Below are 24,057 nucleotides of genomic sequence, written 5' to 3'. Positions count from 1 at the left end.
GGAGCCTGTTGCACTGCATTGTGCATGTGCCATTGACTGAAACACTGATGGTGCGTGACTGTGTGCACAGTGGAATACTACTCAGCAACAAAAAGATGGGTCCTGCCATTTGCAACACCATAGATGGACCTGAGGGCATTATGTGAAGTGAGAAAAACCAGACGAGAAAGACAGACACTATGCGATACCACTTACGCGGTAGACAAAGAAACAAAACAAAAACAAGCTTTTTAGACTATAACAACAAAATAGTGGTTAGCAGGAGGGATGGGGAAGGAGGTGGGTAAACCGCATTAAAGGGCTGTGCTGTATGTTGACGACGGAAACTAGAACCCTGGTGGTGACAGATATTGAGGTATAAGCTGTACGCCTGAAACCCACATGATGTCACAAACAGTTTAATATAAAAATAAAAACAAAAACAAAAAAAATTTGTGTTTTGCAAGGATGAGCTTGGTAGAAATTCTGAACCATGCCACCTCCAGGCCCAGGATACACTGGCTCAATATAAGAAGACATGGAAATACTGGAAGATTACCTGTACCTCCCTGCCCTACACGCCCCGCACCCGCCTCCCAGCCACCCCTTGGTCCAGCAATCAAAGACTTAGCACCTGACATGGGGTAGCCTGCCCTGGGCAGTGCCCATGCCATACCCCCACCACCCCACAGCCCAGGGCTTCACTGGAAGCCCCAGGGGACCCTCACTTTACACATGTTCAAGAGGGTTCAAGGAGGATGAATTCACCTCCTAAATGACCCCTGTCCAGGCCAACATTTTGACCAAAAAGATGGCAGCTAAGAGGAGAGAGAGGTGTGGGACCGTACGGTGATATACACATCTCCCACAATAAAGGTGCAGAGCAGTGCCTGCACGGCCCCCGCGGAACCGTCGCCAATACGTGACTGGGCACATGGCGAGACGCAGGATGAGTATGAGAACAGCATGTATATAAACCCACTGAAGGAGGCCCTTGGGAGCACAGCCCACTGTGTACACAGATGTGCACACATCCCGGGCAGGAACTTCTGTCATACACTGTGGGGGCGCGGCCCTTAATCATTGCCGTCTAAACTGTCTTTGTCCAGATAAAACATATCCATAAGACCTATAGATGGGGGGGAGGCACTTTCTAGAGGTCTGCCGATGCAATGTGTGACCTACAACAAACAGAACGTACAAACGCCAACACACACATGCACGCGTATGCGCATACATATGCAAATATGCACACGTGCACACATCAGTGTGAAAGTTATCTACCATGGCCATGGGCACTGTCCTGGGAAGGAGGCAGCTGCCCACTTGGTCCCCCAGGGTACGAGTCTGACTGGGAACCAGCCATGGTGTAGCAACAGTAGAGGGAGGGACTGGAGGTCCGGGAGAGACAAAGCGAGCGAGCTGACGCGCATACACACCAGGCGCTCGGACCGACGGGCAGGGACAGGACAGGGGTGCCGTGACAGCAGACTTGGTTCTATCAGTGACAGGGACCAATATTCCGTGCAAATATAAAACAGAATCCGTCACTGCTTCTGCATGGCGGGAGCACAGGTGCTTGTTGCATTCATCTTGTATTTTTCTGTATCTTCAAAGCTCTCACAAGGACTTAGAGTTCGTCTTAAAAAGGTCTCCTTACCTGCACTGTGTGCCAGCCCTCGGGTGGGGACTGATTCATGAGTTTCCCCCATCACCCCACTCCCCAGTGCCCAGCACCTCAGATTTCCAAATTAGCCCCAACTAGCCCAGCCCTGATCTCCAAGCTTCGCTTTCTTTATGAGTAAAAATTAAGTCATTCATTTCCAAGTTCAACAAGTGCTCGTCAAACACCAAGTGATGTTTCAGGCCGCTGGGCTGAGTGCCCTGAGTTTCTGACAAGTCGCCCCTGGCTCAGACAAGGGCGTGTGAGTTGAGGCATGTGGAGACACCAGGATGGGCGGAAAAGCAGAGGGAAGCCCTTGTGGACACTGAGGGGAGACTGGGGGAGATTCTATAGGCAGAAAAGAAGGGATCTGCCACAGGGGAGCCTCTTGGGGTGCCAATCACACAGGACTGGGCTCCCGCAGGCACGCAGGGGAGGCGGCAAGCCTGCAAGACTAGGTGCTGGGCGGAGAGCAGTGGGTTCTGGGCAGTTGGAACATCCGGCTTGGACCGGCTGCATGCACAAGGGAGGTTCACTGGGTCAGGGCAGGGACTTCTGGGACCCACCCCTTCACCTCCTCCTACTGGCCACAGACAATGAAATGTGTACACAGCCTGGCCGTGGCATATTGGTCTTGAGATGAGCCCCAGCACGCTGGAGCTCCGCCACAACCAGGGAGGGAGCCTCGACTCCAGCCCACAGTGCCCTCTGTACTATCCCTCGTGACTCAGACACAACCTAACTTCCTCTGTTGCCTGGCTCTAGAACAGGGGTCACTTCCCTTCCATCTGCATGGACATGCCCCCCCCCAGGGTCCAGCCAGGGCCCAGGGAGGCAGCTCAGCCGGAAGAAGGGAGCAGGGGCTGGGAGAGGCTCTGAGGACAGCTGAGGCACAGGCACCGCCCTGGGTGCTGCCTAATCCATCCGACATGTGGACAGGCTGTTCCAGAAACCGGATGACAAGTAATAGGAAAAATCTGCTCTCCCAGAGCTGCCAAGCATGTCCCAAGGTCTCAACTGGTGGCACGCCTCCTGGGGGGATGGGGAAGATGCAATAACACCCCATTCTCCCCCTCAGGCAAGGTCCTGATGTTTTCTCAGGTGCATAGAGGAAGAGCTAGGAAGGACCCACCCTCAGTGGGAACAGCACATGGGAGACGGTGGGTCCTCAAGCCAGAAGCCCAGAAGCGATGCTCAGCTTTGAGGCACCGACTCGCTCACCAGCTTCATCTCTAAACCCAAGCCCCCTTCGGCACGCGGGGGTGTCAGCGACAAAATGACCCCATCCAGGCGCCCAACGGTCTGATCTTGTTTGAGCCTCTGGCTTTGAGCCAAACTTCTATCTGCTCCCATAATTTGCCTGTATCTCTGGGTCAACACGTGTCACATGACTAAGGAAAACCTGGCTGGCCTGGCTGGGATGCGTTCAGCTTAATCAAGAACAGAGGTGATGGCACCATGTGCTCTGCCCCGTTGGGTGTCTCTCAAGATTTGTCTGCCTTCCAGACTTGTAGGGGAGCCATGGGATCTTTGGGAATATAATGAGAAGCCAGGGCTTCCCTTGGTGGCACAGGCAGTTGAATGCAGCGCTGTGAAGCTGTCCACAGCCTGTGCAGCACGGGTTCAATTCCCAGCCACCCAGGGAGATTTCCACATGGCGTAGCAGACCTCTCCTGTCGTGCCCACTGCCCCCTCAGCAGTGTATTTCGTCAGTCTGCCTGTTCTGTTCCCTGCTCTGTCTCTGATGAATCCTCTCACCCTCCTGTGAATCTGGCCTATACCCTGGTTCTTGTATAAATAAATAAATCTTAAAAATATATATATATATATATACACATATAATGAGAAGCCATGGGCTACCTCCATTCCGACTCCATCTGTCCACCATGTACAAACATCCATATATTTGCACGCAAGCTCAGGAGACTGGTGTCCCTGTAGAACACATCCATCCACTCTCCTTCCATCCGTGAGCCCCAAGGTCAGAACCTCTAGCACAGATACCAGCTTATAGGAAGGAGCTAGAGAAAGGCGTCTTTCTGGACCCCACCAGAAACCCCCAGCCTGAATCCTAGCTCAGCCACTGATGGCTGGTTTAAGCTTCCACCACCCTTCCTACCCACCCCACACGCAATCAGCCAGAGCCAGAAGCCCCAGCCAGAAGCATACCTTGCAATTCACAGTTCTGGTTGAGACCTGGCCCCCAGTCTCTCCTGGAGCTCTTCAGCCAGATCCATCCCAGGAACCAGGCAGATGGAGTTAATTCACCATGTTAACCCCTTTTGTACCAGTCTCCCTACCCAAGCCTTGGTGGAGAGCCACATCCCACACCCACAGTGAGGTTGAGTGCTCTGTGTGATGGAAGCTGGCCAGCAGATTTAGCAACCCTGTTGCTCTTGGCATCCATTCTGGAACTCCATGTAGAGCTACGTGCTGAGAAACCATTTCATGGGCAACTTTTCAATGCCAGAGTCCACCAGCTTCCACCAGCCATGCTAATGGCTTCTCATCATAACTCCAAGGATAGAAGACAAGAGGAGAACCAAGTTACTCAAAGAGTCCCTTTACCCACCCATTGTGAAAAGAAACCTAAGTCCTCTCCATTTGGCCGCCAATCAACTCCCTTCCCAGAGGCTCCTCACTGCACCAGCCCAGCTAAGCCACGTTTGCCACAGTCATGGCCAAGCCAGGTGGTCTGCAGCTTGGTTCCCACCAATGCCTTCAACCCCCCAGCACAGATAATAACATCATAGGCAGGAGCCTCCACCAGAGGCTCTCAGAGACCAGGGAGATGGAAATAGCATCTCTGATCAGAAGGCACCACATCCTCTCACCCCCATGAGACCCTTGCAAGTGAAGACCCCACCTTACCCTTCATTCCGAATTTGGACCGTCGGCCATACTTGTTGATCATGATAAAGAGAACCACCAGCAGGACGCAGGCAAAAGCAGCAAGTCCAACAGCGATGGACACCTGTCAGGAGCCAACACCAGAGATGAAGACAGTGGCCGAAGACCCCAGTCTGGCCACCTGGCCAGTGCGACCGGGGCGGGGCAGGGGAGGGGCACTCACACCCCAGAGCCGTGCGCCCTCCCAGAGCCAGGAGCCGGGCCACTGAACAGAGTCTTTAGAAGAAAACATTTATGAGACTCTAAGTCCCTTAAAAAACAGTTTCCCTACTTGATTAGAGAAAGTCCCAAGGCTTTCTCACCAGGACCACACTGAGACACGCACGGGCAAGTGCTGTCTCTCTGCGGCTGCGAGAATTTGCGAGCAATTCAGCGTCTTCACCTAGAACGTCTTTACACGATACTCTTATCCAGGAGATTCAAGGTCATCTGGACTCTGAATAGTCCCTTTTCCTCTCCTCCCCAGAGAAATCCAGACTGTGGGATGCAGGATGGTATGGGGGGCCCACCCAGGGTCCTGCTCTAGGCAACTGACTAGCAAAGAGCCCGGCTCTTGGCAACACCCCCAAATCAGGGTTCCTGCTGGAGCAGGGGTTTCCAAAGGGTTCTCTGATCATGAAATTTGGAATAGGTCCTAAAAGGCTTCTTCTCAGAGACCAGGGAGATGGAAACAGCATCTTTGATGGGAGGCTGTTTCAAGAGAAGCTCATGGGACAGGGAGGTTTCAACCACCCGCAAGGGTGCGCCCAGGACTGCTCCCTGCCGGGGGGTGGGGGGGACAGCACGGTGACATCCGGGGAGGCTGCAACTCAACCGAAATGTAGGAACAACTAGGTGGGAAACACTTTCCTCCTGGTCAAAACGTGACTCACCCCAAAAGTATCTTCCTCCGGTTTGAGGGTCACAGTGATGGGTGTGGGGCTCACTTCGTAAACTGGAAGCCAAGCAGAAGCAAAGGCGGTTAGCTGTGTGGCCCAGGGAGGCCCCCCACATCCCGCCAGTTTCCCAGCCCCATTGGAAAATCTCATCTGGAAGCAGATGCCTCCCACCCGAGCACCCGGCTTTGCAGAGGCCCCCAGGACGGCCCTGTCTAGCCACCAGGCTGGCACTGAGAACCCCGGGGAGGCTCCATCAGGAATGCGGGTCTTCACTCTGTCCCCCGACATCCCCTGCCTGCCGCCCCCATGTGAGAGTGAATCAAGCACCCTGGGCAACACGGGCCAGGAGGTTTTGAAAGAAAACAGAGAAATATAGAAATATGTGGTTTGGGGCCCCGGTCAGGGTCAGGACAGTGGAGTCGGCGATGGCAGCTGCAGGAACACTTCACTACTCATGCCACAGCCACCCTGTCCCGTCTCTGGCTCCTTCCCCCCCACACCCTCAGGGACATCCAGAGATGGTCCCTGGGGCAGAGCAGTTCACGAGAAACAGCACATCCATTGCCTTTCCCAGCTGACGCAGTGGGAGCCCAGAGTGTCCCCTACCTACAGTCACCCCACGGCAAGAGACACCCCAAATACAGAAGGAAGTCTCTGGAGGGACAGTCTGTGAAATGCCAAGTCCTTTAGGACAAGTGCCAATAAAGGAATCACAGGTGACACCGCATGCAGGTCTAAGAGTAAGGGGTGCCCGACCCAGGTGGGTGTGCACCCCAACCAGGCGGGAGCAGCGGGGCGGCCGCCTCCCGCGGGGAGAAGGGAAAGGAATCTAGTGCTCCCCAGAGCCATGAACAGACACAGAACCCCTTTGGGATTGTCTAGTCCAAGCCCAAACCGCCTACACACAGGCCTCAGTAACCTCATTGGAGGCACCTACCGGCAGAGACCCTGCACACTGCAGCCCACTCCAGGAGGTCCTGAGCCCTCCAGACTCTCCAAACAGGGGAGACATGCTAACAGGTCTCCCCACATCTCTCCGAAATGTAACTGACATGATCCCAAGTTCTACCGGGCGGCCTCCTGACACCACCACGCTCCACCTGGGCGTCGAGACCCACACACTGTCAGACACTGGGAAACTCCCCGGGGGAAACTGAGGCACAGGGCAGCTGCCCAGGAGGGTGGGCTTGGAACTGCCTGAGAAGTAGTTCACCCCCAATTCCCTTTCATGGTTTACACAGATGCTCAGCTGCCCTGGGTCTGGGGACGGCAGTGAAATGGGGAAGGGGTGATTTGGATTTAGCAGTCACCAAAAGTATGGGACTAAATCTGTTCCCAAGCGAAAGTAAAGCAGACTTACAAGAGACGAAGTTCTCCGTGCTCTCTGCAAAAAAGACAAAGAGATGATTAGCAACCTCCATAGAGACCAGAAGAGACAGACATGAGGGGGTCCCCCGCACAGCTAGGACCTCGTCGCTCACTGCATCCCCCGCATCCCCCAGCAACTGGAAACTAAGATCCCTGCTGCCTCTCTGCTCCCCATCCATGCGTCCTCCTCAGGAGGGGGGTTTCCAAATGGAGAAGAACTAAGAGATCAAGCGCCCAGTTTCTAGAATCAGGAATGAAACCCAACTATCTAGGCTCCTCATTTCACCACCGCCCCCTGCCCGTCTCAGGCACCAGGCAGCTGGGGTGGTGGTGGCACATCCGGGCCAGGAAGAAACACCGCAGGGGGCATTCTCTGGGCCTCTCTTGAAAACACCAGCTATAACCTAAACAAAAAATTCCTCCAGGGCTGTGTGGAGTTTATAAAAGCAGGGCAAGGAGATGTTCTTGGGAATGACCTAAAATCTGCCTGCCCCCAGATGAAGATGCGTTGACCTTTGGCCTTGAGAAACGACTCGCCTAATAATGAAAGCTAAAAACTACTGGACATTGGTGATGATTCGGGGGCCAGGCTCAAATGCTATTTGCAATAGATCTCTGCATCCTATGAGCACCCCAGGAGGTGGGCAGCCTTACCCCAGCCAGCAGGTAAGGAATCAGCACTGCAGAGACTAAGGAGCCAACACTCATTCTCAGGTGGGGCAGCGCTGCACTCAGACCTGCCCGGGCTGTTCGTCACTGGCACAGATCCTAGACTGTAGTGCACCACAGAAGCACCCACGGGGTGGCTGCCACCTCTCCCCAGGCCTCAAGGCACACACTTGGGAAGAGTGTGCGTTCAGGGCTGGGTCATGCTGCAGTGCTGGAGAGAAAACAGCACTCAACCATCAACATGGGACATGGAGGAAGGACACAGAGCCAGCCAAGAGTGGATGGGGTCCGGAGGCCAAGCCAAGAGTGACGGCTGCTGACTGCCTTGGACTAAGTGACAGCTCATGGATTTGCATATGGAGGCCCTAACCTCCAGCACCTCAGAACACAACACTCTCTTTGGAGATGGATATTCAAGGAGGTAAATTAAAACGAGGTGTCAGGGACTCCCGAGCCAGTGTGACTGGTGAGCGAGCACAGAGACACAGGCGCATGCAGGCGTGTGAGCGCCGGGCCTGGACAGCTACCCCCAGCCAGCAGAGAGGCGTCGGGATCCAGCCCTGGCCATGCCTGGACAGCAGAGCACTCACCCCAGAATTGCAAGAAGATAAATCTCTTGTTTTTCAGTCGCCCCATCTGTGCTTTCTTAGGACGACCCCGGATTAACATGTGAACTAACACGTGGGCAGGCGGGAAGCCACAGGGCAACACAGACATCCAGAAGCCAGCAGCAACAGAAACAAGTAAGCGAGTAAATGAAAGGGGACAAAGAGGGAACTCATGCTCACAGCAGCACCCCAGTTAGCAGAGCACGGGGACTGGGGGGGACGGGGAACCCCCGTTTGACAGGCACAGGTAATAGCTGTTTGGGGCCAGAACTATCAGTGAATGCCTGAGTTACTATGTGGGGGAGTGATGGGAAACAGACACTGATTCGTCTCAAAATACTCGACTCATCAGCTGCCCAGGGAAAGCAGTGACTGTGGGTGGAGAAACGTGGCAGACACAATCATGAGTAGGGACGAGGTGGATGTCACCAGCAGCCAGAGGACAAAACGTACAGGTGCCAGGTGCCCACGATGGTGCACTGAGGGCACCTGAGCCTCTTCCCTGGGCCTCTTGCCAAGAACAATGCGTGACTGGCATTTAATCTTGAGAAAACATCCTGCAAACCCCGCTCGGGACAGCCGAGGAGCTGACTGGAGAGTATTCCTCGAAACACCAGGGTGGGAGAAGACAAGCAGGCAGGAGGGGCCGCTCCAGAGTTAAAGAGAATAAAGAGACGGTGCAACTAAAGGCCGGGAAATTCTGGGTCTGTGAATCCTAGACACAGAAAAGATGGCAGAGAAACCGACAAGACTCGCCAGAAGTCTGTGGGTCCCGTAATGGCCTTAAACCCACATTGATGCTACCGGAACCGAGAACAGACAGCCCCACAGGCCAGAGCCGCTGATTATTTTGAATTGAAGGCAACTGAAAAACTGCAGCTCCGAGAATGATGCTTTGCCCAATGAGGTCTCCCTAAAAGCAGAGATTAAATGTTCCCGCTTTACAGCAGGAGGAGGGAGAGGCCTCATCCTCCCAGACTAGGGTTTCCAAGGTCTGTTCCCATGTAAATACGCATTGCGAAGCTCTTTCTGAATTATATATAAATAGTTTCATTTTTTGTACTTTCCTCCCAAATTTATGACCCTCTTTCTAAAAGCTAGATGATCCCATCACAGGCTCCCATTCCCCGGGTCCCCATGCATGAAATTAAGTTTGTCATTTCTCTTGCTCCTCTTTCTTGCATCAACTGATTATTGAACCAGCCAAAGGAACTAAAGAAGGCGTGGGGGGATACCCCCAATTTCCCCTTCAATATGCTGGCTTTGGTCATGATCAAACATCCAACAATTTTGATGCAACAATAGCCAACAACTTCGATCACTGTGGTTTTGTAGATGTTAGCATTCGAGGAGGCTGGGTGAAGGGAACGGGGTATGTTGGTACCACTTTGTCACTTTTTTTAATAAGCCAAAATTTCAAATGAAAAGTTAAAAATCTTTTAGGAAAGCTCAATTTCAGTAAATTGAGAGCATCAAAATCTCTCACCTTGGGGGGGAGGCACAAGGGACCAAAGAGAGTAAAAACCTCTATTTTAGTAAATCTCAGTTGCAAAATGAAAACTTGAAAATCTTTAGAAGTTTTTTAAAGAAACCAAAGTCTTTGGTCCTCACCCCAGAGTTTCTGATTCGAGGCCCTGGGGGTGGATCTCCAGCATTTTTGTTTCTAAGTTTTCAGCTGATGCTACTGGTTTTCTTAAGAACCAAGGCAGGCGTTTGACTGCGCCTGGTGCTGCCACACCCCGTCCAGCAAGAGCGACGCGGCACCCAGCCGTGCTCGTGGGTTCTGTATTGCCAGGCCTGGCTCGGCCCTCGCTCAAGTCCATCACAGCTCGATTAAGTATCAACCAGCAAACACGCTTCTCTAACCACCTGCAGGGACTGATGCTTCTGGGAAGGAGTCTCAGAGAAAGTCTATCCACAGTGAGCACAGGCTGGTGCGTGGCCTGTCTCTTACCCATTTCACATTGTTTAGGGGACAGCAACAGCACTTTCTCCAAATTCCTGAGCAAGCCCTTCATGTCCCCACCATCTCCTAAACTCTGGGTGACCAAATGGATGATGGCGGCGGGGTGGGGGGCGCAAGGCAGATAAGGGGCTCCAATCTAGGCGTCAGAACTGAGAAAAGTAGATGCCCGATCAATTTAGAACCCACCCTGATGTGCGTATGTCCCCTAAGGTTCCTCTGCACTAGACAATATTCTCAAGTCAGTCCTGCGTTCCAGCCGAGTCTGAATCTGTAAACTCCCCATCAGCTTGTGGCACTCAGCTGCTCTGCCGGAAGGAGCCTGGAAGCTGTCACAGGCCCAGCAGGCACGTGAGTCTTGCAGGGGGGAGACTCCGGGATCCTCCCTAAGTTGTAAGTGTGGGATCAAACTTTCACACTGGAAGAGGATGGCACCCCAGAATCGTCCTCATCCCCCAGCCCACTGGCAGGCTGGGCATACCATGAGCCGGGACGCCACGGCATCATGCAAACACACATGGAGGGGTGCAAGCAACGCCCATGTCCCCAGCCCTGCCCGGGGCTCCCCCAGGCCACACCTCTGCAGGGAGGGCCATTTCTTTCTAGCTCCCAAAAAAGTGTGAGGTGGCCAGCACTGGGAGGTTTCTGGAGATTCCCCGGCATGTGGGTGGGGTAGGGGTGGGTGAGGTGGGGCTGCAGGGTCTCCAACATGAGCACATCTGAGCCCACCCCAAGGCACGTCTCCATCGTCGGGAGCCAGCAGGGAGACTTCAGCTTCACGGGCAGCCTCATCTCTCCACTTCATTCTCAGGGCCTCCCGCTGACTCTCCCTGCGCTAAGATAAATGAGGCCCCGGAGCTGCTACCCCACTGGGTTACCTGTTGGCTGTGATGGTACAGAGATGGCACAGAGCTAGCCTGCACCACCTCCCCGTGTGTGTGTGTGTGTGTGTGTGTGCATGTGTGAGACTCATCTCGCTGGAGCTCCTGATTCTGGGGACTGAAGACCAGGAGGCCCGCCAGCCCTCCCAGCAGGTCACCAAGGTGATCGAGCATACACAGCTTCTTGGACAGAAGGGCTCCTCTGCTCAACCCGCCAAGAGACACAGCAACCCTTTTTGCCCAGTTCTTCTGGTGTTTTCTCCTCTCCTGCAGGAGAGCATTCAAACATTCTAGCCGTGACAGACCACCACAGAACCATCCTCCAAGCGCCCAATCCAAGTTCTTGCATAACTCAGTGACGTTCCCCGTCCACTGGATGTGAGCACCAGGCTGAAGGCATTAGCCCCCACGTGACTCCCCATGGAACAAGGGGGCGGGAGCCTCACACCTGGGAGTCAGAGTCACCGGGTCCTGCTGCAAAGCCATAGTGGTCAGGAGCGGCGGGGCTTCTCCTGTGGGTTTAGTGTGGGCTTGAGCCGGAGCCACCTCAAATCCCTTGTGAGGGGGGTCACCACGCCTCATCGTGGACATGCAAAGTCCACAATGAGGCATGGTGACCCCCCTCACAAGCAGGTGACCTGAGCGCTCAGATTTACTTCACAGCACAGCGCAATCCTGCCTCCTGCGGAGCCAGCTGAGGTGTCTCCCAGCCAGTGTGGTGCAGGGCTAGTCAAGGTTGTCAGCACCCAACATGCCAGCCCCCACCTCACCCCACTCTCAGCCACACCAGCTGCCTTTCTCTGCACGGCCATGCATTTCTGGGGTGGGGGCGCCCTGATTTTCACTGTGACAGTGACCAAAACCCAGAGATGCACCTAGTTGGCACAAAATGCTGGTGGTGGGGCCTCCCTGGTGGCAGGGAGTAAAGTCTCAGCACTGTGACGCTATCAGCAGCCAGTGTGGCCTGAGTTCCATCTCCGGCCAGGGAGCTACCCACATGGCACAGCAGACCTCTCCTGTCTCCCCGCTGCTCCCCTCAGCAGTGTATCTCAGTAGATCGGCCTATTCTGCTCCCCACTCTCTCTGGAGAGTCCTCTCACCCCCCCACACACACACCTCTGGCCTGCACCCCAGTTCTTACATGCATAAATAAATAAAATAAATCTTAAAAAACTCAAAATGCTGGCGGTGGCTGCGCTGTTTCCGGGCCATCCGGCTCCGGGCAAAGTGCCGGTATGGACGCGGCTTCTGTCTCACCCTCGCCCAGCTCACCCGAGTGGGTGCCGCGCCTCACCTGGAAAGGGCTCCTTGAGAAAGTGGCCGTTGATGGTCTGGTTGGCCGAGCCCAGCGGGTTCTTGGCGATGAGGGTGTAGTTGCCGTTGTTGTAGTGCGTGGGCTTGTCAAAGAGCAGGCAGCCCTCGGAGACTTCGCCCTCCTGGTAGAAGTCCACGTGGATGATCTTGGACTCGCGCAGCGGCTGCCCATTGTGCAGCCAGTGCAGGGTGGGCGGCGGGTTGCCCCGCACCACAAACTCGATGCAGTGCTCCAGCCGCACCTCCGGCTCCTCCAGGCTCACCACGCGCGGGGGGTCTGCAGGGAGGCAGCGGCTGAGGCCAGGGACGGGATGCAGCATCCGGAGCAGAGACCCCGTCCTTCCTCACCCAGCTCTGAGAAGGCTGAGGGCATCTTCCCCTTCACCCCGCAAGAGGGGAAGAAAGGTCTGCCTTCACCCACACTTCCCACACCCACCCAACTGCCAGGTTCCCACTCTAGACCTGGTCAGGGGCTAATTTAGGAGAATGCCACAGGCACCACTGAGTCAGAGCCCCAACATCTTCTGGGGGACAGAGACACCCTTTCTGGGGTGATGTCCTCCGCCTGCCCACAGGAGTCTTGCTGCCCCCCCAGACCATGCTGCCCCGGCCTTCTGCCTAGGCCCGGTATGCAGCGCCAGGCACCCACTCACAGTGGACGGTGAGGGCGACACTGGCGTTGCTCATGCCCACCACGTTCTCTGCGATGCAGGTCAGCGTGAAGCCGTTGTCCTCGCTTGTCACGTTCACCAGTGTCAGGTTGATGGCGTGCACGTTGGTCCAATTCAGGTTTGTCTGCAGCCCCGGTAGGAAGGCAGCACTCAGCTTCCCCGGCACCACCTGCTCTGGCCCCCTCGCCCCTCCGGGAGTCAAAAAGCCAAGCAGCCCGACCAGTGGTGGGTGCAGCCGCCCCCGAGCTGAGTGCTCCATTGCCAAGAGCCCAGGTGATCCCCGCATCACCCTGTGCATGGGAGCAGCACGCCCCATCACAGGGGAGGGGGCTGTGGGGAGGTCAAGCTGCGTGTTCAAGGTCAGGTGGGTCAGAAGCACTGCAGCTGGACAGAAGCCACGGCTGCGTGCTTGGCCCTGTGGACATGACCACACACCTGCCCGCCTCTGCCGGACTCCCTGTGCCTGCTTCCAGGCACAATTTAGCTCACAGGACTGGGGGAGGCCCCCTGGAGGGGACCGGGCCACAGCCTACCTGGTGGGTGTTGATGGACTGCAGTCCGGAGACCATCCAGTCCACATCTGGCAGAGGCGACCCTGAGCCATTGCAGGTGATGACGGCGTTGTCCCCCTCCCGCACGGTCAGGTTGACATGGCTCACGCTGATCTCGGGGAGGTCTGGGGAGGGGATGGGGCACAGACACTTATAACCACAGCACACGAGGCCGATGGTGGCCTCCTTGCTATCCCACACAGCTGCCTGGGCTCTGGAAGACCCCGGCCCCAGGACATGACCCCCTCCCCAGACATCACAACTCAGAACTCAGCCCTGCAGCTGGACTCCCATCCAGGGCTGGGAGTGGGGTGCCGGAGGCAAGCAGTTTTAGCCATGAAGTCTCATGGCAGCTTCCCCTTTGGGCACTCATCTTGGAGGTGTAGACTCCCGTGGTGCTTGCTAGAAATTCAGACTTCCTGGCCCCGGCCCCAGACAGTCTGCACCTTGTATGAAGCTGGGTACAGGAATCTGCTTTTCTAAAAGGACCGTGGGTGCTCGGATGCAGGAGGGCCAGAGACCGCTCTTGAGACACACCCCTGCAGGGCCCGTTGGCGAGAAACTCAGAGAGGAATCTGGTCTGATGAGAAGGGGCACCGGGACCCCTCTGCATCCCCGGAACCAGCCTTCCCGGGGCTGAGTCAGATCTGGGCCCAAGGCAGAGGTCAAGGCCGGGAGGGCCCCTCTGCATCCGAGCCGCACGGCCACCGCACTCACCACACTGGCTGATGTTCATGCGGAACAGGGGGAGCTGGGCGCCGTCGGCACCGATGCAGTAGAGGCTCTGGCTGTTGAGCTTGGCCTCCCCTTGTTCCTGCCACAGCTGCATCCAGCGGATATCACAGCTGCAGTTGAAGAAGTTCTGCTCCAATCTCCTGTGGGCAAGAAGGAGGGAAGGGAGATCCTGAACGGACGACGGCTCCCTCGGGGCTGAGACGCCGCCTGCTCTTCAGGGCTGAAGGACAGAAGGGGCTCAGCGAGGTCTTGAAAGGAGAAAAAATACTCAGGTGTCCATGAATTTATTTAGCTTTCCAACAAATCAACTCATTTGTAAAAAGAAAAAAAAAATCCACTCTGCTAACTCACAGCAGAGATCCTTTTGAATCCATCACTTGGGGTTATCGAAACCCTTCAACAACTCCCCAACTCACTGACAGTCAATCCCAAAGGCCCACGGGGTGGGAACCCCTCTCTGTCACCTCTCTGAGCTCACATCCCACCTCACTGCCCTCTCCTCCTCAGCCACAGGTTCACTGGGATAACCAGCACGCTCCTGCCTCAGGGCCTTTGCACTCGCTGTCCCAGAGGTCTGCAGAGTTCTCACCCATAACACGCTTGTCGGCTCCCTCACATGGCCTTCCCTGACCACTTTCTTGGGGAGGGGAGCACAGTCCTGCTGACATCTTGAGCTTAGACTTCCGGTCCCCAAGACAGCCAGAGGATTCTTTTCCATTGTTTCAAGCCACCAAGTTTGTGGTGATTAGGGAAGGCAGCCCTGGGAAAGGAAGCAGCAAGGAAGGGACTTCTCCAAGGCTTTGCTTCCACATCTGTGAAATGGGGGCTCTGCACATCACGGGGGGCCACAGAGAGGCCAGAAATCATCACTACTACACCACCATGACAAACACTGTCCAGGGCGGTCTCAGAGCAGTGGACAAGCAGTTACAGCCAGACAGGGAGCGGGGAGGGCCCCCGAGCAGCCCACGTCCGCCCCAAGACCCAGTTAATATTTTACCACGTCGATTAAATCTGCCAATTATACCAGAGGTAATTATCACTTTGCTTTTAAGAAACTGAACTATTGCAATCTGTCTTAATCACGTCTGCTCGGCGAGTGCAGGTTACCAGGGCGGCCCTCGGGTGTTCCTGGGGTTTCTGTGCCTCTGGAGCCACTCGCCTCCACCTAAATCAAGTCTTGGGAATAAAATTCAGCTGCTTTTCTCTCTAATTCATTCTTGAGCGCTAAGACAATCCCTCTCATTTCTGGACGGACAGTTCCAGTCTTCTCTGCAGGGAAAAAACACCATCTTGCCACAATCAGAAACTTCTGGAGCACTGAACCATGCCAAGGAAAATCTCTCCAACCAGGTCGTTGGAGCAGTGCCAGCTATTCCAAAGCAGGTCTTGAAAGCTGCCTCCTGTTGGCTCAGAAGAGCAACGTGAAGTGATCCCGGCAGGGCCAGGACCCCTGCCCACACCCTGCATCTCACGAAAGCCCCGGAGGGCCCAGGACAGGGCTCAGAGACCTTCACTCCCTGGGTTCCTTGTTCCCATGACTCCACTCACTCTGGGGACCAGCGGCTCAAGGGCACTCCTGGGAGGCCCAAGCCAGGCCAGGCTCACCGTCCCGGGGTGTGCTGCTGGGTCCTTGGGGACAGACCCCCCCCCCATCTTTAGAAACACAGGCCTGGATGCGGCCACGGCACTGATGACCGCGGTGCTGATGCCAGCGGCACATTCCCCAGCCATGGGATCCTGGGCTGGTTCTGTGCCATGGCCAAGCCTCACGGCTCTCATCTGCAAAACCGGTCATGAGACCCTCCTGGCGGGATTGTCCCCAGACACGACAGTCTCATCATGCAGGCACTGCACAGTCTTCTTTCTTTTTCTGGAAAAGCAGACGGGACTCAGCCCTTCCCCTGGGGAATCCCACCTGCACACACCCTTACAGCAAGGGCCCCTCGCAGGGAGGAGCTGGCAGGGTCAGTCAGGGATGTCCTCACGGCGGAATAAACGTGCCGAGAAGCTAGGAAGTTGGCGTCCTCGCCTGCCCTCCCGTTCCCACAGAAGGTCACACAAAGCCACACACTCCTGGCTGCGCCATCCCGGCTGCCAAAGCCCAAGGCCATCTCCCCCAGCCTCCCTCCTCCAGGGCCAGAGCTCCGTCTTCCTGGAAGTCTCCTGTCCCCACGCCCCAGCCATGGCTCGGCAGGCAGGCGCTGGCAGCCTAGATGCCCCGTGGCAGATGGCGCCGTGTGGAGTAATCAAGAAGTCGGACACGAGAACGCTGGTCCTCTCCGCGTGCCAGGAGCCGATTGTTTGGATTTTAATCATGGCCGCAGCGAGGGGCCAACTCATGGCCTCTCCAGCCAAAAGATAAATTTTCCACTCATACCAGTCAATGCTTCCTCAAAAAAACAGACCTCCCCCTCACAGGGCGGTGGCTCCTGGGCTGGCGTGAGGGTCTTTATTTCCCAACATAATTTTCCCTTCTTGAACAATGTGACAGAAATAAAATGCCACGTGGACAAGGCGGCGCTCACCCTGCCTCCCGGGAAGGGGCCTTGGTTCGCCGTAAGTCACGTCGAGCTCACCGACGTATTGATCCCGGGCAAAGATGAATGCAGGATCCCATGATCCTCTGGGAGAAATCTGACATTCTCTTTAAATATACATCCACGGAACAACTGTTTCTAAAACTCCCTGAAACAGGTCACCAGGGCAGCACACCACTGATTTGGCAGCCAGTGGTTTTTTTCAGAAGGAGCCCTGAATGGTTTCTCAATAATTCAGCCAACAGCAGGTCCAGCTGTCCCTCGGGGAGACACTGTCCCTGGCTCCCGCAGAGGAAGGAGCCGGTGCTCCAGGAGAGGCAGGGCTAGACACCCGGAAAACAGCCCCACAAAGCTCCGAGGACCCCGAACCGTCCTCGGACAGCTGAGCAAGAAGTGCAATCAGGCACTTGGAAAATTACTATAGATCCTTGGGCTGGAAACATATTGAAGAAGCTGGGAGAGCGCACAGCAGAGTGGCCAAGGCCCGATTCCACATGGTGCCGCTTACTTAAAGGTGACCCTGACCAAGATACTTCACCTGGCTAAGTGCCTCATGTCCCGGAAGGTGAAGTGACAGGGTAATTCCTACCTTGTAGAATTGTGATCAGGAGTCAATTAATAACCCAGGTGATCTGATAGACCGCACGGGCAGAGCAAGATCTCAGAGGTCAGCGTGACCCTGGCGGTCTTGTTAATGTACCTCTACAGCCTTTGCACCTGCAAAGGTGGGCGGGAACTGATGGTCAGGTGTCTGAATGGTTGCGTTTTTAGTGCTTTATAAACAAATAAGTATGGACCTACCCTTTCCAAGCCCAGGTAGGAGTTTTTATTGGTGTTCATCTGGATCTCAGCCACCTGTGATTCAAGAACTCTGATCGCTAAGCCAATTATATTCAAACCAGAGGAGGCGCCTGGAGGGATGGGCAACATCCTCAGAAAGGCAAGGGCCCACAGCAGTCTGTCCTGGACGCCCCCAACTCTGTCCAAGAGGCCATCTGTACTTCCCACCCCTAGTTGGCCACATAAGTGCCCTGGGATGAGTGGAGTGCACAGGCTGCCATGGGTGGGTGGCTATTGGGCCACTGGATGTGATTATTTCCCTCCCTGACAGCTGGGTCAAACGGGATCTGTGAGCTCAGATCCTACCAGGTGAAGAGGGACAGGTAAAAGCCCACAGCACAGGCAGGCAGGGATCCCAGGCCATGGCCTCTTCATAAAAACTCTTAAGCAATTTGTACTCAGCACACTTGGATCTGAGTCTCAAGTAAAACAGAACACATGAGCAGCGCCTCTGGAACCCCAACTCCCTAACTTCATGCCTCAATTCCTTTTCAATTTATTCCTTGATTTGCCCAACATAATATGCTGTCCTTCATGCACACAGATGACCTTGATGACTCACACATCAGCGGGTTATTTTTTCCAGCAGCGGTCACCAGTTTCACTCACCCATCCAACCCGTGCTTGCACGACATGCTAACGGGGCGGGGATTGCACTGATCGGCCTTGGGACCCACAAGGCTGGGCAGTGCATGGCAGAATGAATAAACACATGTCCTGGCCCCACCCAATGCCCATACTCAAGCCCAGGGGCTGCAATTCACAGGTGGTGAACAAACATGTAATCCAAAGTCCAAGTCCTGGTTCTGCCAGTCTCTGGCAGTGTGCCTCTGGCTGCTGCTCTGGGGTTCAGACCCCTCACCTTAAAGGGTCGAGAGACATTTTATGTGGGGGGTAATAATACCGACCTCCCATGACACTTGTGATGACAAACCTAAGGCTGTAGTAATGAAATCACACCCAATCATGTAGAAGTGCTACGTCATGAAAGCTTCTATTACAAATGGACAAGACACTTCGGCGATACATGTCAACTATTACTGGTGGTCTACAAATTACACCATGAGGCCCTGCTAAGAGAGAAGGGTTTCACTGTCTGAAAGGCACTGGGCCAGGAGGAGCCTCAGAACCCAGCACTGGGGCAGCCTGCTCTGGCTGCACATGGCACACAGCATGTCATCCAGCCCAGGAGCCCTTCAGCTGTGCGCCCAGTCTCAGGGGGCACCCTGCTGAACAAGTCTCCCCGCCCAACCTCTACACCTGTCCATCACTGGAAGGGTCTTCGAAACCCTACTTACAGTTCCCGGAGACTCAGCGTCTGGAAGAGCTGCCATGAGAGAGTGGTGAGCCGGTTACTCGACAGGTTTCTGCAAGATGGACAACAAAGGAGAAATCAAAGGATGGGCCTGGCCCAGGGGCCCTCTGGAGAGGATTCTGGGTGCTCTCAGAGGGTCAGGTTTTATCAATAGTAATTTTTTTAAAAAACAATGAAGCTTTCCTGGTCCATTTCCTGGCCCATTTCCTCTTGCCATACTAAAAGCTAAGGGAGGCTTTGGGCAGCCACCCGCTCCTGACAGGAGGGCCAAGGCGGTCAGGGACACAAACCAACAGGCATCCTTTATTATCGTTACCGGGATACAATTAACATACAAAATAGCCAGACTTCTTTAGTTCCACACTGTAGAGTCAGGAATGGCCACAGTGCAGGTTTTCTGATCCCATGCAGACCGGGTAAAGGAGGAGTCAGAGTCCTCAGTAGTTTTGCAGGTTTTTTATTGGGGTTCACCAGGCATATGGCAGGCAGGGGTGCTGGCTGGGGGGCTGGGAGGCTGGCAGACCTCCCAGCCCCCAGCAAGTCTTCACTCTATCTGGGCTCTCTAGCGTTCGTTCTGCTGCTTCTCGGCTTCTCTTTCGGCTTCTGCTTCGGCTTCTACTGCTGCTCCTGCTGCTGCTGGCGTCCCCGTGACGCCGCCCTTAAAAGCACAGTCTTAGCTCAGCTGAATCCCATCTACCTATGCCCACACCCTACTCCAGGTGCCCGCCATCAGGCATGCATTCAGGGCAAGGATCCATCATCTATCCTGATGGCGGAAGGGCAGAAAAGCCTGACATTTTCTTTACCCTACACACATCTTGATGAATTTGAAGGTAAGTATGTGTCCTTGAAGCCAGGACCACAAACAACTCCATGAACTTAGCCTTCACTTCCAAAAGTGTCCCCCCTCCCTTTTTTTTTTTTTTTTCTGGCAAGAACATTTGGCATGAGATTTACCCTGGTCACAAGTGTGTGAGCATCAATACAGAATTGCTAACTCCGCACCAGGCGGGACTGAAGGTCTCTAAGTCTTACTCATCTTGCACAGCTGGGACTGTGTTCCCCTCACCAGCAAGCTTTTGTAACATCCACCCAGGAGCAAGAAGCCTGCAGGTGATCTCCAATGCCTGCAGCCTGGCCCTGCCCCCTGAAAACACACCCACCGCCCATAAGACACCAGCCCCTGCCCACACTTGGGCTTCCCCCCTCACGGCAATTTAACTGTTGTCACTAGGATATTCAGGGGAAAGAGTAGCCATCCATCTTCGGAAGAAAAGCAGCAGCGCGCCCACGTTGTTATTTTGCCAGGCGCAACAAACAACTTGTGATGTGCTGACAGTCCTTAAAGGCAGCAGCGAGACCTGCAGGAATTGAAGTGGGACCCCAGGAGCGACGTACTCATCAACCGCTGAGCACGCGGCAGTAAGGACCCACTTAGGGGAATATCCACACGCACGCACATGCGTGCGTATGCTAAACAGGTAGGTGGCACTGCACATGCAGCGCTGGCTAAAACACACGTGTGAGCTCACACACACGCACCTGCACCCGGGTGACGGCCATGACAGGTATCAGTTGTATTGAGGAATAAGGGGATGGGTGACGGGTAAGAACCACCTGGAACTTAAATTCAAACTACAAAAGAATAGGCAAGAGAACGTCAGTTCCTGATAAGCAGGAGGAAAGGGATAAACAAGGCGAGAAGTGGCGGATGTGGGAGAGGGAGCGGGCCTGTGGCCAGGTGCCTGGGAAGCAGAGGTGTCCTCCCAGAAGGGGCCGTCGGAGCTGAGACAGAGGGAGTGGGGAAGAGCCCCGGGCTCAGAGAAGACTGTTCCAGGCGGTGCAAAGAGCAAGTATGGGATGGGAGAGGAAGCAGGAGCCAGCAAGGAGCCGATGGGAGGAAGTAACAAGAGTGGTCAGTCTGAGCAGGAGGGGAGGGAGCCGGTCAAAGGCAGGAGTTTGGATTTTATTTGAAGGCAGGATGGAAGGCGGGGTGGGGGGGTTAAGTGTGGGCGTGGCATCATCTAATTATCACTTTTAAAAACAGGAGGCCAAGATGGGGCACCACTGGGAGCCTGCTGCAGAAGCAGGGGGCAGCCGGCAGAGACAAGGGTAGGTGCCTTGAAGCTAGTGCTGGAGGGAGCACCAACAGTTGGTCTGGGCACTGGAAGGCTGCACAGGGTCACATTTGGGGGCTGGGGGTGGAGCTCAAGAGCCTCCACCTTGCATGCTCTAAGTAGCGATGTGGTTAGACATCCAGAAGGAAATGGAACAGCCAGCAGCGGGGAGGGGGGGGGCGGGGGGGGGCCAGCTCCTCCCCGGAGCACCCACACACCAGGATAGCCTCAGGGACAGGGCTGCCCCTTCTCCCTGGAGGCAGCCCAATGTCCTGGCAGCTTGTAAAGGTGCTGAGGGTGGTGGAGAGGGAAGGGACTCTGGGGAGGGGTCCCCAAGGTGACTGCCCCACTCTCCCTGCACCCAGAGTCTTCGACCCCTCAGCTCTCTCTAGGAGAGCCCCCAGCCCCCACTTAGCCCCTTCCCCCCTGCAGGGCAGCAGGGCGCTCTCGTGCCTGACAGGGCAGGCTCCCACTAGAAGCCTATCAACAGTGACCCACCTTCAGGCCCATGGAGCCCTCAAGAAAGGCACCTCTTATTCCTGCAAGCTTCATCCATCCTCCCAGGTCAGAAGGAAAGGGGTGCTAAGAAAGGCACCCCTTTGGGGACCCTTGAGGACACCCTCTGGGGCACAGACCCTGAAGGGAGGGGAAGCAGGGATCGGACTCAAAGCCCCACAGCCTGGTGACCTCACACCAGGTGTCTGCCTGGAGCTCAGAACTCGGGGTCCAGGGGGTTCAGTACTAAGCTATTCGCCTTTGTGATGTTTCAACAAGTGTGAAGGACTCATCTCGGGAGAAGCCTTCTGCTTCGCTTTTTGTTTCTGTCCACCCCCAACAGCAACCGTTGCAGGGAAAGTCAGCCAGTGCAGGAGCCGGCTTCCCGGCCCGCTCCCGCCGGCACCAGATCTAGCCCGAGCCGCCGCTCCAAAGCCCAGCGAGCACCTGAGTCAGCAGCTGGGATTCCCGCCTCAGGAGCCCTGGGAACCTGCTCTTGGGAGACACCAGAGCACTGGGCAGGGTCCAGGCAAAGGGGACCCCAGCTCGGCTCCCAGGGAGTGGCCCCACGCTCTGGGGGAGCCTGAGGCAGGGAGCAGGCTGCCAGCAAACTCCTTTCCCAAAGGTCATGTCTTGCTACATTAGGCAGAAATGTCAAAGGAAAATTGGATTCTGGAAGAAAGAAAATAACAGGCATTCTGGGCAAATAAAGAATAAGAAATAGCATTTTATCTCCTTATTACAAGTTGGTGGGGCGGGGCTGGAACACCTGGGATGGGGGAGGTGGGCTCCTGCCCCCAGGTGTCTGGCTTCAGCTCACCACCCACCAAACGCCTCCTGGAGGAGAAAGGACCCCGGGGGACCCTCCCCTGCAGCCCTGGGCTCTGTCCACACTGCCCTCTCCCCTCACCAGCCAGCTACTGGGGCCCAGATCGCCTTCCTCTCTTGCTGGAGGGAAAGGGCCGTCCCTCGCCCCCTGAAGCCCTCCCCTGCTCACACCCTCCTGCACCCCTGCACCAGCTCCCACTGAGCCCCCATGCTGCATGAAGCACATTTGCATTCATGGTCACACAAGGTGGCCTTGCTGCCTCCATCCCGTGGCTCCAAGGCTGCTGTCCAAAGCTGAACAGCCCCGAACATCCTTAACTCAAAGACTTTGGCAGCAGGCAACATGCCCAGGAACATTTGCAATCCACACACAGACGTGCAAACTCCCAGGTACACACACACGCATGCAACCCAGCACACACCCACAGAGACAAGACCACTGATCTGCTCAAGGCCACTGTGCAGTGTGCACAACCTGTGCAGCTCTCCACGGCCCCACTCCCAGACACACAGAGTAGAAGTGTCCAGCCCAGAGACAAACACACAAAAGACAAGGAAGGCAAACTTGAGTCACCCCAAGAGAAGCCGGGCAGGCTTCTGGCCATCCTGCCCCACTGGCATTTATAATGTTCCTGGTGCAAAGGGGGAGGCTGAGCCTCGGGGCTTTAATAGACCCCCTCCCCGGACTCAGAACACACGGCCGCTGACTGTCCGGCCAGCTGGTGTCTCTCCTGTGCTCACCTGTCCTGTTATTGACGAGCTGGTTACCCTGCCCACCAGACAAGTCCAGCCTCAGGCCACCCAGCAGCCTCTGCCCATGCATATCCATCCGCACCGTCTGACTTTGGCTGGGGTCGATGGCCAGCATCCGAGCCGCCTGACATTGGAACTAATTTGGTGAGTAAGATCTTACAAGGGGACGCATCCGACACATTCCCCAAATCAAGACCCACAGGGTGGCCCTGTGTGACTCATCCAGATGCCCAAGCAGACCCACCATTTCCCTGTGCCCTTGGCTCTCTCCCTGGAGCAAGAGGAACGGGCGACGGTGCCCACAACTGAGGCTCTGGGACCCCGAGGAGTCAGGGCTGCAGTGACCCCTCCTTCTTTAAGGCCTGGCGAAAGGGACCCCTCGGCCACAGCCCAGCATGGTACCTAGTGTGGACCTTCCTGAAAGGCAGCAGGACAGAGCCCCAGACCCGAGGGTGTCCCCTCTACCTAGGGAGCCTTTGTGCCCCAACGAGTCCCTCAAGACGGACCCTGTGGCAAGAGAGGCCAAGCAGATGAATTCTGTGTCCTTTGGGCCATGCTAAGGCCCACCCAAAAATGTATCCTGAGCACAGAAGGCCCCGGGGGTCTTGGGCTAGAGACGGGAGGGGCTTGGTGGGTGATGGGGCTGAGGCCAGGAGCCCGAGGCAGGAGTCCGCCTCCCTCACAACAGGCCTTCCATTCCAGCACTTTCAAGGTGCTTCTGTGAGCACCCAGGGCTCAGCATGTAAGGACAGCCCCCCGGGAGCTGGCCCAGGCCCTCACCCTTTGCAGCCCAGGCTCATGGTGCATGTCTCACTCCTGCCATCCATGCATCGTGAAATCCTTCCCTCCTAAGGCCCCCAGCGGTCTGCTGTCCTTGCCTAACTCTCGCCAGCCAGAAATGGACTCCTCAGTCTCCCTGGAGACAACCAAGGCCCTGCCCAGCGCCCCCAGGCCAGAATCCTCTTGAGAATGTAGGGGA

The 24,057-nt window shown here is 55.6% G+C and overlaps 1 protein-coding gene across 3 annotated transcripts in view; it reads right to left on the bottom strand.

Moving 5' to 3' along the window:
- NTRK3 (neurotrophic receptor tyrosine kinase 3) overlaps positions 1-24,057 on the bottom strand; it is a 249,703-nt gene that overhangs the window by 166,662 nt on the left and 58,984 nt on the right. For all 3 annotated transcript variants that reach the window (XM_054694738.1, XM_037510027.2, XM_037510028.2), the window contains exons 4-11: positions 18,869-18,937; positions 14,173-14,330; positions 13,438-13,580; positions 12,887-13,028; positions 12,214-12,510; positions 6,791-6,814; positions 5,425-5,486; positions 4,514-4,616 (exon numbers count right to left, since the gene is read on the bottom strand). In XM_054694738.1, coding sequence (XP_054550713.1) covers positions 4,514-4,616; positions 5,425-5,486; positions 6,791-6,814; positions 12,214-12,510; positions 12,887-13,028; positions 13,438-13,580; positions 14,173-14,330; positions 18,869-18,937 — 998 coding nt within the window. The remainder of the gene's footprint in view (positions 1-4,513; positions 4,617-5,424; positions 5,487-6,790; positions 6,815-12,213; positions 12,511-12,886; positions 13,029-13,437; positions 13,581-14,172; positions 14,331-18,868; positions 18,938-24,057) is intronic.

Source organism: Talpa occidentalis, unplaced genomic scaffold (assembly GCF_014898055.3).
Source record: "Talpa occidentalis isolate TD23 unplaced genomic scaffold, MPIMG_talOcc4v2.1 talOcc4.14, whole genome shotgun sequence".
In the NCBI taxonomy this organism is placed as follows: Eukaryota; Metazoa; Chordata; class Mammalia; order Eulipotyphla; family Talpidae; genus Talpa; species Talpa occidentalis.
This window is presented reverse-complemented; position numbering and strand designations above follow the sequence as displayed.